Below are 16,560 nucleotides of genomic sequence, written 5' to 3'. Positions count from 1 at the left end.
ATCAACGCTAATGTATACTTATAATCTATAATCAAAATTCATCATTTATCATTATTTTATGACGCATTTAGTAAGTCAAACCAAATCAATAAAAAGTACAAAGACTTCAAGTTGCAACTAAATGAATATATCTTCTTGTTTTAGGCCGATTTAACTGAGTAATATAAAAGACAGAGAGAGAGAGGGGGTTATAATTGAGTTAATTGAAAACATAAATAAGAAAACAGACCAAATTGTAAAGTCATTACAATTTAGTTAAGTGCCACAAGCACAAGACTTAGCCTCTATATGTGCATGTTCATTCCACTACACTTGTGCAATCAAATTATTTTGGAAGACAAAGTGGGCTTTTGCATTGTCCAACAGATGATATTAAGATAAGAGAATCTAATATTAAAAACCAAGACCGTATTATCTAATATTAAAAACCAAGACCGTATTTCGTTCAAAAAAAAAAAAAAAAAAAAAACCAAGACCATGTAGTCATACCATGTTGAATAAAAGAAACCACACCCCTTATTAATTACATGGAGATGATAAATACATACATTGTTATTCTTTCACACACCCTTGTAACCCTAGCTATTTGTTTTAGGAAACAAGCACTTATTAGAGAATTGGGTAATTTATTGTTTCCTAGTCCTTAAAATCATCATCTTCTCCTAGTCTTGCAGGGAGGGATTACGATGTTACCACTACCAGGAAGGAAGGAAGGAAAGAATTGTGTGTATATAAATAAACATGAAGGGTACGGGGTTTTTCTCACCAAAAAAAAAAAAAAGTTATAAAAAAAAAACAAACAAACAAATTCGTGCTTGAAAGTCGAAACTATGGCTTCTGTAGTTTGGCAGAATTTGCATAAGCACCTTTTAGATTCCGTCTTGGAGAGATTGGAGTCGCCAAAGGATTATTTCCGTTTCAGCATTGTTTGTAAGTGGTGGTATTCTGTAGCAAATCATAACTACGATGAACGTGCTAAGGTGACAACTCCAGTGCTCTTGATGATTCAGACTGCAAAAAGAGGAACATGGTCGTTGTGCGACGTCATGCAGAATAAGGTCCTTGCTTTTCACGTACAGGTTCCGAACGTGCGATTCTGCGGCTCTTCAAAGGGATGGTTGATATATGTGGACAAGGATTCTGTGGTAACCCTAGTCAATCCATTCTTTAGGGTTAAAGGGACGAGAAAGAAAGAAAATTCCATCATTCGCCTTCCTCCACTCATCGGCCCCGGCATTGTTCCAGGATTGAAAAAATGGAACTGGTCTTATAGCTACTATTTTGCCTACAAAGCTATAATTTCAGCAGACCCTGTATTATGTGCAGACAATTACATTGTTGCGGTGATATGCGAGGGATATTGTCACATGGCTTTTATTAGACCCAGCAAAGACACAACATGGACCTTTGTTGACGATAGTCGGCATATAATTGAAGTTGTTGTTCCTGTTAAAGATCAAGTTTATGGCGTTGATCAACGCAACCACAATCTTGTCGCTTTTGATACTACACTACAACAAAAATGGCCACTGCGCACAATAAATTATCAGTGCCCTTTGAGGCCAAAAAGCACCAATAATTTTGCCCATAGACCAATAGCAACAATGCAACAAATATATTTGTATCTGTGCCCTCTACGGGCGTCACCTTTGATTAGAGGGCACGATACGCGCATGTGTGCTCGAAAAGTTGAGCACAAATAAGGTTTATATTGTGCCCTGTTCTGACACCTGTGTCAGATGCCATTTCAGATTCATGTTAGCACAATTTTTGTAATTGTGCCCTATCAATTAAATATAAAAAAGAAATAAAAATAACAAATTCGAAATACCCTACAATCTGAAACAAAAATTTGAAAACGTATAATCATCCTTGAAAACGTATATTCACCCTTTCAGGCAGTCATCCTTTTGGTGGAGGCGCCTGTGCTCCACGCGCTATCCATAAAAATGCCACACACAGCGACAGTGCGACCTGTAGCCACGTCAGGGGTTTCAGAGTCCATTTTGGTCCAAATCACAACCATTTTCAACAATTCAAAAGCTAAAACAAAGCTACAAAGGTAAGTATTCGAATTTTACCTTCTTCAGAGCCATTGGGTGGCCGATGATATCTTAAAATCAGCCTGAAAATCATAGCCCTCGCTAGAAATCTGGGGAATTTGTCCTCTGAGTTGAAACTGCATCCAAACTTAACCAAATCAAGCATGCAGTGCAAAACGTCTCTAAACAACTTAAAGAACCTAACTAAGGTGTTTTCGAGACTCACTCATACTGGATTCGACGGAAAATCTCGCCGGGGAGTCAAGCCGCGACGAAGCTTGTCATTTTGTCGCGTCGGTTTCGATTTCGAGAAAGTAAAAGGTAATGGGGAGTCTGCGGTGAGGAAAGGAAGGTGACGCTGGTGGTTGCCTCGCCGGAGATCGCCAGCTCCACCGCCGTCATTGCTTATGTGCTTCACTGTGTCAAGGAAGAAGCTGAGAGGGAGAGATAGAAAGATTGTGAGAGTGCGAGGGTGGCAGTGTAGTGTTTGGGTGGTGGCAAGGTTTGCCGGAGTGGCTAGTTAGATGGAGATGGATGCTGCGGTTTTCTGTGCAATGAGCACATAGATGGTGAGGGAGATAACAGAGAAAAATGTAAAGAAGTAAAGAGAGAGGATTGCGTGAAGGAGGGAGACGGAAGAGTGATGGCATGTAGAGAGGAATAGAAGCACAGGGAAGAGTGAAGACCCACGTGGGTGGGTCCCACGGTACACAAAAACCCATCAAAAAATTTATAAACTAATTATATACATAATTAGGAGGGAGATGGAAGAACAAATAATTATATATACATGACCAGGTGGGAAGCGTGAAGACCCACGTGGGTGGGTCCCTGCTACATCAGCTTGCTGGGAAAGTAAAATGGGAGAAGCCTTTGGCTTCTAGAATACTCCCTCCCAAAATTACCATTTTGCCTTCTAACTTTAAAAATTTGTAACTTACTCGTTCTAACTCCGAATTCACATCCGTTTGTGACCACGCGTTAATTAAGATAAATATTATTTAAATAAAATATAATATTTATCACCAAGTGTCTTGAACTTGAAGGTCCCACAAAAGACGAAATTGCCCACCATCTTATTTGTTTTCCAACGAGTTCCACATAATCATATAAAAATGAATAACCAAATCATACATCTAAAAATACGTAAGGTATTACAAATAAATTACGTACATTTGTTTTATAGGTACTATGGGTACATTTTCATAATTTTGTTGACATTTGTACATTGATTTATATGGTAGGATGTGAGAATAAAATTGAAAAAAAAAGAGAGAAAATTGCATGAACAATATGTGACAACTATTAACATGTATGTACAAAACCAAACAAAACGTTCGAAAATATCGATGACTTAAGTAGTTAATTTCCAGAAATATAGAAATATCAATCACTGTTTTTCAAGAATTGTGGTCCATTTATTTAAATGCAATGGCGCCTAATGTAATTTTATAAAAAAAAGGGCTTATGATAATCTAAATGGTGCCACATTTTAAGGAGCTAGTTTGATCAAAGGTCTAAAACACACAAATGTTTAATAAAAGAAATAGTAAAATGAGACATCTCAATCTAAATGCCTCACTAATAATTCAAGTTGATTGCAACTAGATATTTTCACAAATTGTGAATAGGGAAAAATAGTTGGGAATAGGAAAAAGTAAATGTAAAGAACACTAAAACATATTTTTTTTATTTAAATATATTAAAATAGAGGGCACAAAAGCCTTTATTGTGTCTGTGTAAATTAATAAAAAAAAATTTCATCTCTGACATGCAAGCTGGACACAATGTTTTGTGTTCAAATTTTAATAGGCACAAATACCCGACACAAACTAATGTGCTTTTATGTTAGAGGGCACATTTGAGGTATTTTGGTGCTCAATGAAATTTAAAAAGCACAAATATATATTTGTGCTCAATGAAAATGAGAAGGGCACAAATCAATTGTGTTCTTAGCCCATTTCTTGTAATGCTACTGCTCAATACAAGTGCAATCTGATATTGGATGAACGCGAAAAGAATGGACTGCCAGCCAAGAGGTTCCTTGTGGATTTAAACGAGAAAAGATTTTTAATGGTCGAAAGGTATACGGATGATATAGATGGCAAACGCGTGACTGTTCAATTCAGACTTTTTGAACTCAAGTCTCACAAGTGTAAGTGGACTGAAATAGACGAATTGGATGATGTTGCTCTCTTCGTTGGTGATAACTCTTCGATAGCTTTGGTTGCTTAAAAAATTCAGATGTCAACCTAACTGCATATACTTCAACCATGATTACATGAGTCAAGGAGCTTTCCAAACCTTGAAATCACATGATTTTTGTGTGTATAACGTCAAGGATCAAGGCTTCACGCAACCTTACCCAGAAGATATTACGACTCTAATACAAATGACCAACCGACCTCCAATTTGGATTGAGCGATCTTTTAAGCTCTAAAAAGGCTTTATGTTGTTTCTAATGTTTGTCATATTTAACTCATGTTCGATGCCAAAAAATGTCGCTGCATTTTCCTTTCCCTAGTGTCTCATTGTCTGTTGTCTCCTTCAATTTTAATGAGAAATTGTATTCTTTTTTTTTCGAACTAATGAAATATGGTTATTCAATTTATGGACAATCAAGCAAAACAAAAAATAGAAAAATTTGACCTACATTTTGTTCCAAAAATATTCTTATCATGTGCTTCAAATTTCAAATAAATCTAACCCATACTATTTCAATCTCCCTATGGGGGAGTCGGCAGAGAGGTAATCTTCCTCTCCCATCCCATATTTTTTCTTTGATTTTCTAACTTGGATTTGGTTTCCCGACTTGCTTTCATTGGTTTATCTTTGATCCCCATGATTAATTGTTAAAAGGTGGTGATGAATATAAACTACCGAGTAATGCTACCAAATAACTTGCCAAGTATAGATAGACAAGTTAACCTGGCTCTTCTTTCTTTCTTTGTTGGTTAAGCCTTCACCTCCACACACCAATTCAATTGATCAACACACCCAAGACTCACCTAGAATCATCTCAACCGTGCATTGACAACAAGGTTTGGACAGATGTGCATAGATAAAGATGAGCAAGAAGAATATTATTCTAGGGTTTCAAATGCAACCATGTATATAAACACTACTGTTTTCACACTTCATGTTTTTAAGTTTTAGGTCTGCCGTTTCTCTTGCTTTTCTCACTCTCTCTAAAAGTTGTCTGCATATTTTTGGTCCAAAAAATGGTAACGTTCCGCTTGTACAGCTCCCGATTCTTGAGGTCATTTGCGGCCGTGTATTTTTGCTTAAATTTTTGCTGCTAGCTAAGATTATTCGTTTTGGTTATGTATATTACGCTCTGATCGATCGATCTCTGGAATGCAAAGAGCTCACTGATTTTTCGTTCTACTTGGTCTTCAAAATTTTGTCTCTGCTGCTCCATCTTCTTGTTTTTCTGCTTGCTTAAGAGTTTGACTAGTTTAATTTCGTTAATATTTTGTTACTAGTCTGAAATCTCTGTCTCTCTGATAAGGATTTAGTTTATAATTTCTTTATTCCAATTTTATTTTGTTAAATTTTCAGCTTAATTGAACTGGTTTTGTTTAGGTTCTCTAGTAATTGGTGGGTTCAGGGTTGATAAGCTTATGTCATTTTTTCAAGGGTAGTTTAGTTACAAGTTAGGCCATCTCCAATGGGGAGGGCTAAAGGTCATCCAAAAGGCAAACGATGACTTTATTTGTCAAAAAATCCATCTTCAACCGATAGCTCGGCTATAATTCTGTAGAGCTTACCAGACCATTATTTGGCCAAAGGGGTATGAGTCTGGCCAAATGTAGCCCTCCACTTAGCCCTTTTTTAGGGGTCAACTCCTCAATTGCAATAATTGGTTCAAATTTAATGGCTAGATTTGAAAACATCCAACAATATTTTAATTAAATTAACAAATAAATTTAAAATATAAACTTAAAACTAATAAATTATTGAGAATGCTATGTTTAAATTTAGGCATTTGGTTAGAGATAGTATATAAGTATGACCTAATAATATTCATTTAAAAATAATATTTTACGAGACTATAATTCTGGACAAGACTATATTTAGCCATTTTTCGGCTGAAGATGACCTAAGGCTTAGGTTTGGGCCCGATTGTGTGTTTCATGCTCGTTGTTAATGTTTAATTTACTTTCTGCCTGTTGTTGATTTGGAAACTAGTTCAATTTCTGTTTTTTATTTTTTCTCGTTATGCTGCTGATAGTATTGTTTCCTTCCTTTTATCTTAGATCCCCATCATAAATTGTTGAAAGCTCATACAGAATATAAACTCTCTACTTTTACGAAGTCTTCATTTTCAGAAAAGTGCAAGCATCAATACAGTAATACTTACGCTTAGCAGCGCCGGCCATGTCATCCTCTTCCAGCAATATTAGCATGGGGCCATCGGATGGAGCATGACCAGAACTCTCAACAAATTCAGCAAAACCAGCAACACCAGAACCAATAGCGGCAAGGGGCATTCAGTGCTACTTCCTTAACAATGTCCCGGCCAGGTTTCCTTTTTCTTCTCTTCTCGCTATATATTGATTTTTGTTTGTTTGTTAGTTATGTAAAACAAGAGTGAGGAAAACCTTGTTCACCACAATACGGACTTCAACTTCTTTAAACGGGTAATGATTTAAGCTAATTGTATGAAGGAATAGTAAACAGAAAAGGGTTAATTGATCTCTCCATTTGGATGATATAAAGAGAGTGATTTCTACTGCATGCGGGAATGTATGAGAGGCAACGCGGGAATGTATCCTTAGTTCGAAAACTCTAAACACTTAAAGCTTATGTTTAGTCTAATCGAAATCCCACAAGTTAAGGTGTATTTATATTATCTGCATTTCTGATCTTAGATCTTTTCTTTCCCCTTTTTCTCCCATGCCCTTTGTTTTGTTTTTGATAGTTTTCTTGCATATGTCTAGGTGCAACATTTGCAACCTTGTTTTTTCTACTGAAGAGAAATTGGAGAAGGACGATCATCTTACCCATCAAGACTTTGACATAATTGTGTACTTCAATTGCGGAATTTTTTTTCGAAAATAAAGTGTAGTTGATCATGCAGAAAAGCTTCATAAGAAATGGTACGAAGGAAAGTTTGTTTGCCCCACTTACATCCACGTATTCATCACGACTTAGGATCGCGACGCCCACGGTTTTAGCAACGAAAGTGCCATGGTTGCTACGATCTGAAGTCGTGATAACATGTGTTTGCAGGTGTCTCAAACAAATTTGCCCTCGTTCTCTTTTGTTGTGAAGCTTTTTTGCATTATCAACAACTCCATTTTTTTCCAAAAAACCTTTCCACGGTTAAAGCGCACAAAAGCGTCGAAGTCTTGGTGGACAAGACGATTGTGCTTAATCCAATTCCTCGTTGGTGGAAAAGGCAACGTCGCAAATGATGCACTCAGACATCTGCAACTTTAAGGAAAAAAATATCAGAAAAGAAACATAAAACAAAATGCGTGAGAGGGAAAAGAAATGGAGATCATATAAAGACAAACCACCTTAAACTTGTGGGATTTCTACCGTAAGTAAAAATAAACTCAGGTGTTTGGAGTTTTGGAAATAAAGATATAACGGAAATCACTCTCTTTCTTATAGGTAACAAATAATGTCCTTTACCCTCTTATTAAATTTGCTCAACTAAACTTTCCATATTGAGAGATTTTTATATATGAAAGGTGAAGAAAATATTAAAGCCAAAGACCGCTTATTATATACAGGGAAATGATAAATACATACATTTTTACTCTTTCACACAATCTTGTATAATCATGTTCATTGTATGCACTAGACTTGTTTAATCGATGGCCACATATAAAAAAGGGTGAGTGACTAGCAGCCGCCAAAAAAAAACTTAGGTTTGTGAGTAATTAATTTCCTTTATGTTATAGGAAATCCTTGTAATCCAAGCTATTTGTTTTACGAAACAAGCATTAGACTTAATGGAGAATTGGGTAATTTATTGTTTCCTAGTCCTTAAACTCATCTTCTCCCACTCTCAATAAGCTAGCCACACCGTGACCCTCAGGCAAAGGTGCTCTTAAATTTAGGGAAGACATGGGGATTCCACAAGAAAGAAACCACATCATGGACTGAATAACCATCATCAGGTGGAACTACGAGTTCCTTGTTTAATGCACTTCATTGGGCTTCTTTTCTTTTTTTATTCAGTCCCTTCTCAGCTGGGATAATAGACATGACTTCCTTTCTTTGAGAAATATATATTGTTTAGTTATTATCTTTTGCGTTACCTTTCTTGAACATGTCTTACTTAGTACAATTATCTTAATTAGTATAGATCTTTTAGACTAAATCACTAGAGGGAGAAAGAGTGAGGAAAGTTTTAGTGACCACTATCAATAAGTGGAGAATGACATCTCAAATTTTACTTTAATAATTTTAAGCATTGCTGCAGCAAATCCCAACATAAAAGGGGATTAGTTAATCACAACCTTGAACACTTCACTAGAGAGAGAAATGAAAGCTTAGGTGAATAAATTTAATAGATAGAAAGTGACTTTGTTTATTACCTCTTGGCTGATTTCATTATATTGGTAAAAAGATAATGATCTCTCAAAAACCTTGAACACTTCACTATTGGAGGGAGGATAGAGAGGGAAAGGAAAGCTTAGTTGAAGAAATTTAATAAATAGAAAGTGACTTTATTTATTAACTCTTGACTGATTTCACTATATTGGTTTACATGTCTGCCTATATAATAGGCAAGGCAGCAACATATCATTTATCCTTAGGTTCAAAACTCAAAACGTCTAGTTTCTTTTTACTTGAATACAAATTCCAAAAGTTCAAGATTGTTTATATGATATGCATTTATTTTCTTTTCCCTCTCCCTCTCATACATTTTATTTTGTTTTCCTTTTCTGATATTTACCTATTTGAACTTGCAAATAGCTGAGTGCATTGCATGTGGTCTTATGTTTTGGACGAGCACAATCGGCTTGTCCACGAAAATTTCGAGAAATTTGTGTGTTTCTGTTGTGGAAAAAAAATTTAATAAAGGCTATGGAATTGTAACTCATGCAAAGATGGTTCACAGGGAGGAGTATGAAGGCAAGTTTGTTTGTAACAGTTGCAAACACATCTTCATCACTACTACGGATTGGAGTGACCACGGCTGTTGCGGCAACCGGCCTATTTCTAAGCCTCTCAAAGGTCACCTCCCTCACATCTAGTGACCGATCTAGCAACCGGCGAAACTGCCGCAACAGCCGTGGTCACTATGATCCGCAGTAATGATGAAGATGTGTTTGCAACTGGTACAAACAAACTTTCCTTCATACTCCTCCCAGTGAGCCATCTTTGCATGAGTTACAATTCCACCGTCTTTATTAATATTTTTTTTTTCACAATGGAAACACACAAATTTCTCGAAATCTTCGCGGACAAGCAAATTGTGCTTGTTCAAATCATCTTTGGTTGAAAACATAAGACCACAAGTAGTCCACTCAGCCATCTGTAACTTCAAAGAGACAAATATCAAAAAAGGAAAACAAAATAAAATGCATGAGAGAGAGGGAAAAGAAAATAAATGCATATCATATAAACAAACAACCTTGAACTTTTGAAATTTGTATTCAAATAAAAAGAAACTAGACATTTAAGTTTTGAACCTAAGGATAAATGATATGTTGATGCCTTGCCTATTATATAGGCTGGCATGCAAACCAATATAGTGAAATCAGCCAAGAGGTAATAAATAAAGTCACTTACTATTTATTAAATTTCTTTACCTAAGCTTTCGTTTCTCTCTCCCTCCCTCCAGTGAAGTGTTCAAGGTTTATGAGAGATCTTTATCTTTTTACCAATATAGTGAAATCAGCCATGAGGTAATAAACAAAATCACTTTCTATCTATTAAATTTATTCACCTAAGCTTTTCTTTCTCCCTCTCCCTCCCTCTAGTGAAGTGTTCAAAGTTCTAATTAACTAATCTCTTTTATGTTTGTTGGGACTTGCTGCAGCAATGCTTAAAATCATTAACGTAAAATTTGAGATGTCATTCTCCACTTATTGATAGTGGTCACAAAAACTTTCCTCACTCTCTCTCTCCCTCTAGTGATTTAGTCTCAAAGACCAATACTAATTAAGATAATTGTACTAAGTAAGACATGTTCAAGAAAGGTAATGCAAAGGATAATAACTAAGAACGTCTAAACAATATATATATTTCTCAAAGAAAGGAAGCCATGTCTATTGTCACAGCTGAGAAGGGACTGAACAAAAAAAAGGAAAAGAAGCCCAATGAAGTGCATTATACAAGGAACTCACATAGCTTGTAGTTTCATGACTGACCATCTGATGGTGGTTATTCTTTTGGTTATTCAGTCCATGATGCGATGCCCGTAGCTTATTGAGAGTGTTCGCGTCAGTGGGCAAAGCAATCGCTGAGAACTTGCTAATTGATCCATTTCCTGCATCCTTTGCATTTGGAGCTTGCAGATAGTAGACTAAAATCATTGATGCATGAACGCACTGAAATCAGAAAGCACTACTTTATACAGATTTATGCGACATAACCTAATTCATATTTTAGGCATGCACAAGCAACACATTTACAGATCTGGCAAGTTCAGGCTCAAATAATTGCAATGATGAATTTTACCTTCGAGGGCGTGAGGATCTATGAAATTTTTGGCCTCTGCATCGCTTCTGGGTTGAACCTGTAAGCACAGCATATACAAGTATTAGATCAGAGAATTTCGTCATATCAATGAGCCCATGCATCAAGATCAGAATGGAGTTCATGTGACTTCTGGTCATGAAATCTGTTAGAAAAAGGGAGGTATTTACCTTGTTGTGCACTAGGAAATTGACTTGACGGATTGGACCTTCGTTTTGCAGAGATGGAGGTTCTTGGCGCTGGGCTCGAGGTTTTGGAGCTTAATGACAAATGCAAGCTGAAACCTGGATTAAACATAGCTGCGAGGGTTTGACACACGTGTGGTCTTACAGGTGTTGGTCAATGAGTCATGATGCTTCCAGGTCTCGAGTTCGACTCCAGGTCAGCTCGTTCTTTTTGTTTTTCTATTTTATTTGTTTTATTATATTTTCTGCTGTTTCGTTGCTTATTTTATGTTTTGGTTCATTTCGGTATTTCTTTTATTTATCTCGATTGATTTATGTTTGTGTCTTATTTTTATTTGTTTTCACACCTTGAGGGTAATGTGTGAAATAAGTTTGGGAGTGGGAAATCGAAATTTTAGACTTTTAATTTTTGTGTCAGTTTAAAATTTTCATTATTTTTAAGTTAATATTTATAAATTATTTTAAACGTTATAATAAATGGACATGGTGAAGGTTAATCCCACATTAGAATCTTTTCCATTTATCGTTACTTAGACACTAATTCATAAGTTATACTTTAAAAATTTGCGCATTCACATCAACATGGTTTGTAGGGAGTGAGATTGAAACACTTACTTTTAGTCTAAGTAATTTTTATTTTTTGTTCTAAATAAAGTAAAGTTAGTTATTATCCTATAAAAAGTAATAATTGTTCCACCCGAGACTTTGCTTAGTAACCGTGCCAGTCATGTCTGATCAACAGTGATTCTCGTGTAAAACATTAGAGTTTTGGCATGGGGCATAGTGGTTAGTTGGTTTCGTAGCCTTTTTAGCTCAAGTTAATAAGTCATTAGGGGTGTTATACACCTAGTGACCTAAAGCCTTTTGTGGTTTGGGAGTCATTGACCTGAAGCTCGCTACATGGGTTGGATCGAAAATTTAAGTGAACTAACATTACACGACTACTACTGTTACCAAAAACAAAAAAAATGAAAAAGAGCAAAAATCGGAGAAAGACAAAAAAAAGGTTATGTTTGAAGTTAGTATGTGTGAAATTAAAGGACGAGAGGTAAGAGTTTTAGTCGAGTCTCCTTAACTATGTTGGTTCACTTTACACCAAAGGAAGTTTGTGAATTCTTTTCTAATTGATTCTAAATGGCTTAAACTCTGTAGTGGGATTAGTTGGAACTTTGGAAAGATGTTCTAATTTTTAACGTTTTCTATGGATTGCAACTTCAAGATAAATTTTTTGTCTTAGTTGAGTTTTAATAAAGTTTTTTTTAGTTTGTTAGTTTTTAATTTGTTTTTGAGTTTTGTTTTGCTTTAGGACAAGCAAAAAGCTAAGTTTGGGAGTATTTGATGAGTCGATATTATACCATATATTTTACCCTAATCTTAGTATATTTTGGTAATTATCTTGGTAGAATTTTGATACTTAGCATTATATTTTCAACATAGGACATTCGACTTCCTCTGGAGCAAAAGATGATGAAACGGACGAATTTTGGAGTGATTCAAATTAGAGGACGTTCATATGTCTCTCAAATTATTCATGTCAAAATTTCAGCAATTTCTACCAAGCGGAAGCCGTTTATTTATGGCGATGAAATAAAGGAGCAGAGCGCGTTGCTGGAAAGTGACATTTTTGCGCTTTAGTGCAGTTTTTGGAGGCCAAGATGATCTTAGATGGGTTCGTGGCCTTCTGGAGAAGTGTTCAAAATAGTTCAAGCTTTAGATATAGCTATATTGGGCTAGTTTTGAAGCTGATATGGGTCCAAAACGTGGCTTTGAAGGATTTTGGGCGAATTTCCAAGTTAAATTAGGATTACGTTTCCTAATTTATTTCAATTTATTTGCTTTCCTAGTCTTATTCTAAGACCTTTTCTAGGTAGGGTTTTATTTTGTAGTAGTATAAATAAGGCTTTTTAGCTATTAGGGTTTAAGAGGGAGATAAGGAGGAGAACGCACACACTTTGGCTTTAGAGAGCTTTTGACGATTCAAGTTTATTTTCAAGATGTTTTCTATTCATGTTTTTAATAATATTTTGTTATATGATTGTTCGTAACTAATTTCCGTTTGCTAGGGCGAGGCCACGAGCCTTAGCAAGAATATGTAGTTTCTTTTTAATTTACTTATGATATTATGCATGCAGGTTTTGAATTATTAATTACCGGTTTAAACTATCTAATTGTCTTAATGATTGGCCACCATTAGGATATTTAGAAAAGTAATTTGATGTAATTTTGGCGGAGGGTTGTCCTTGAAATTGGCACTGGCTTCTTGTGGTTAATATGTGTAACTTCTTAGGATGGACTACACGTCTTAAAGGTTATATGGTTTTTCATAAAGTTTTCACAAAACTTAATGAGTCTTGCATGTTTACATTTGATCTGGATGCCACGGACGGGTTGCATGTTAGATATACGTTCTATGTTGGAGGTTCCAAGTAGGGCATATTTTAGGAAAACCTAACCTTCAAAATATGCATGCGTAAGTCATATATAATTAGGAGAATTATATAGAATTGTTAGGGTGAAAGCGGAACCCTACTACTTTCTTACTTGGAATTCTAAAAAATTGTTTCTTTCTTCTTCTTTAAAGTTGCAAAGTAATCTTTTTAATTAAATTCATTTTTCTTAATTTAGGTCATTAAACCACCTCTTTCAAAAACTTTGTTTTAATTAATTAGTTGAGAATTGATTTCGCTTTTATCTTTTTAAATTAATCACTGTGGAGAACGATCTTACTTGAGGCAATTATACTACAATAACATTATACTCTTGCAAGTATTTTTAAGTGTTCTTATCCCTGTAGGTGATAAAAATCCTATCAATTTGCATGCCTGATAAAAATCCTATCAGTTTACATGCCTGCCTATATAATAGGTAAGTTAGCAACATATCATTTATCCTTAGGTTCAAAACTTAAAACATCTAGTTTCTTTTTACTTGAATACAAATTCCAAAAGTTCAAGGTTGTTTGTTTATATGATATGCATTTATTTTCTTTTCCCTCTCTCTCATGCATTTTATTTTGTTTTCCTTTTCTAATATTTGTCTCTTTGAACTTGGCTGAGTGCACTATCTGTGGTCTTATATGTTCTCAACCAGAGATGATTTGGACAAACACAATCGGCTTGTCCACGAAGATTTTGAGAAATTAATGTGTTTCCATTGTGGAAAAAAATTTAATAAAGACGGTGGAATTGTAACTCATGCAAAGGTGGCTCACAGGAAGGAGTATGTAGGCAAGTTTGTTTGTATCAGTTGCAAACACATCTTCATGGTCACTCCGATCCGTAGTAATGATGAAAATTTTCTTTTGAATTTTCAATTGTGTTTCTTTCTTGTAATTTGTCTTTTGTATGAATTTACCTGGTTTCATCAAATTAGCGAGAGAAAAATGTGAACGTTAGTATTTCTCATACTCATCTCACACTCATATTTCTCATACTCAATCTTATACTCACATTTTGATTTGGATCAATTAAAAGATGTTAGATGTTCTTGTTTTCTAAAGCCGAAACTATGGCTTCGGTAGTTTGGCAGAATTTGCATAAGCACCTTTTAGATCCCGTCTTAGAGAGATTGGAGTCGCCAGAAGATTATTTGCGTTTCAGCATTGTTTGTAAGTGGTGGTATTCAGTAGCAAAGCATAACTACGATGAACGCGCTAAGGTGACAACTCCAGTGCTCTTGATGATTCAGACTGCAAAAAGAGGCACACGATCGTTGTGCGATTCCATGCAGAATAAGGTCCTTGATTTTCACGTACAGGTTCCGAACGTGCGATTCTGCGGCTCTTCAAAGGGATGGTTGATATATGTGGACAAGGATTCTGTAGTAACCCTGGTTAATCCCTTCTTTAGGGTTAAGGGGACGAGAAAGAAAGAAAATTCCATCATTCGCCTTCCTCCACTCATCGGCGGTGTTCCACCATTGAAGAATTGGGTTTCGTCTATCAGCTACTATTTTGCCTACAAAGCTATACTTTCAGCAGACCCTGTATGATGTGCAGACAATTACATTGTTGTGGTGATACGCGAGGTATGCTGTCAATTGGCTTTTATTAGACCTGGTAAAGATACAACATGGACCTTTGTCCCCGATGGTATGCATACAATTGGCTTTATCAATTCAGAATTTTTGAACTCAAGTATCACGAGTGTGAGGTGAGCGGACTGAAATATACGACTTGGATGATGTTGCTCTCTTCGTTGGTGATAACTCTTCAATAGCTTTGGCGGCTTCGAAATATTCAAGATGTCTGCCCAACTGCATATACTTCAACCATGATTACATGAGTCAAGGACCTTTCCAACCCTTGAAATCACATGATTTTGGTGTGTATAACGTCAAGGATCAAAGCTTTTCGCAACCTTACCAAGAAGATATTACGACCCTAATGCACATCGCCAATCGACCTACAATTTGGATTGAGCGACCTTTTAAGCTCTGAAAAGGCTTTATCCAATTTGTTTCTCATGTTTGCCATATTATGTTCTCCCGTCCACTGTATCTTAAGTCATGTTCTAGTCCTAAAAATGTCGATGCAATTTTCTTTTCCTATTGTGGCTGTTGGCTCCTTCAATTTTAACGAGAAATGATATTCTTTTTTTTTTTTTTTTTTTTTTTTTTTTTTTTTTCTAATGAAATATGGTTGTTCAATTTATGGAGAATCAACCAACACGAGAAACGTAGAAATTTGTTCCAAAAATATTCGTAGCTTGTGCTTCCGATTTCAAATATATTCAACATATACTCTTTGAAGGAGGGTTCAATTTTTGCTTATACTTTAACAAGTGATGTGATGTACTGGCTTGTTTTTCAAATAAAGATGAGTTCGTTACTGTTACAGTATCAAAACATTCGTGCCAACTTTTGATACGAAAAAAAATCTAGTATTGTTGTCATATACTATACCAAATATCTTTGGTTTGGTACAATTACCATAGTATTATTGTTTGGCTGAAAAAAAAAAACACAAAATCAATATGGTACGGTATGATAATGGTACAGTACGATAGAATGACAAAAAATTTCACACCTTTGAAACTCATAAAAAATTTCTCCTTACATCGGATTGGGCTTTATAATTGATGATTAGATAATAAGAACAAGTAATGTTTGTTGGGCTGATATTGGGCGCTCGTCTTGACTTTGTTGGGCCTTGAAAAAAGGACACCTCACCTACACTGTCTGGTTTCATTCTTTTTGCAATTACCATGATGTTGTGCAATACTACTCAGTAATACGGTCTAATAGTATTCTTCTTTATTAAGAAATAAGAGGTCTTATGTTCAAATCTCGTGGATGATAAATTCAATACCAAATTAGGATGTCAATTGTGTGTCTTAACTGAACTTCTCATTTCTTTGGTAAAAATATCTATGTAGTAAAAAAAATAATGATATTGTGCAAGAAACATCATCTTGAAACATCCTAAGATTTTTTGACAAAAAAAAAAAAAAAAATCCTAGGATTCATCATCGCATGTATTTCTGTCCGCGGGGTTAAATTAGTCAATGCATAATTTTTAACGAAATTAATCAGAACATAAGCCACACGAGGCCTTGTTCTATTGTGCGTGTCAGCCACACGTGGCAGAAGCAAATGGTCTGTCTCTATCCGTAGAAAAGTTTTATGTTGTGACGAGACGTATTTTTATGTAAGTAGTGGGAAATTTTATT

General features: G+C 35.5%; 2 protein-coding genes and 1 long non-coding RNA gene across 4 annotated transcripts; 2 read left to right on the top strand and 1 right to left on the bottom strand.

Annotated features, from left to right (window-relative positions):
* Nucleotides 1-830: 830 nt before the first annotated feature.
* On the top strand, nucleotides 831-1,703 carry LOC137734525 (uncharacterized). The gene has a single exon (XM_068473772.1). The coding sequence runs from the start codon at nucleotides 831-833 to the stop codon at nucleotides 1,701-1,703; it is 873 nt and encodes a 290-aa protein (XP_068329873.1).
* Nucleotides 1,704-6,597: 4,894 nt separating this feature from the next.
* Nucleotides 6,598-12,847, bottom strand: LOC137735200 (uncharacterized). 2 transcript variants are annotated; one of them, XR_011068617.1, is made up of 3 exons: nucleotides 10,877-12,847; nucleotides 10,689-10,746; nucleotides 6,598-7,475 (listed from the first exon to the last, which is right to left on the bottom strand). It is a non-coding gene; the product is annotated as an uncharacterized lncRNA (long non-coding RNA). The 2 variants fall into 2 exon arrangements; XR_011068618.1 differs by lacking the exon at nucleotides 6,598-7,475 and adding an exon at nucleotides 10,209-10,558.
* A 1,551-nt stretch (nucleotides 12,848-14,398) lies between these two features.
* On the top strand, nucleotides 14,399-14,881 carry LOC137734524 (uncharacterized). Its single transcript, XM_068473771.1, has one exon. The coding sequence runs from the start codon at nucleotides 14,399-14,401 to the stop codon at nucleotides 14,879-14,881; it is 483 nt and encodes a 160-aa protein (XP_068329872.1).
* Nucleotides 14,882-16,560: the final 1,679 nt, after the last annotated feature.

The sequence above is a fragment of the Pyrus communis genome, chromosome 5 (genome assembly GCF_963583255.1).
Source record: "Pyrus communis chromosome 5, drPyrComm1.1, whole genome shotgun sequence".
Lineage (NCBI taxonomy): Eukaryota > Viridiplantae > Streptophyta > Magnoliopsida > Rosales > Rosaceae > Pyrus > Pyrus communis.
Note: the sequence above shows the minus strand (reverse complement) of the source record. Positions and strands in the feature narration are given on the sequence as shown.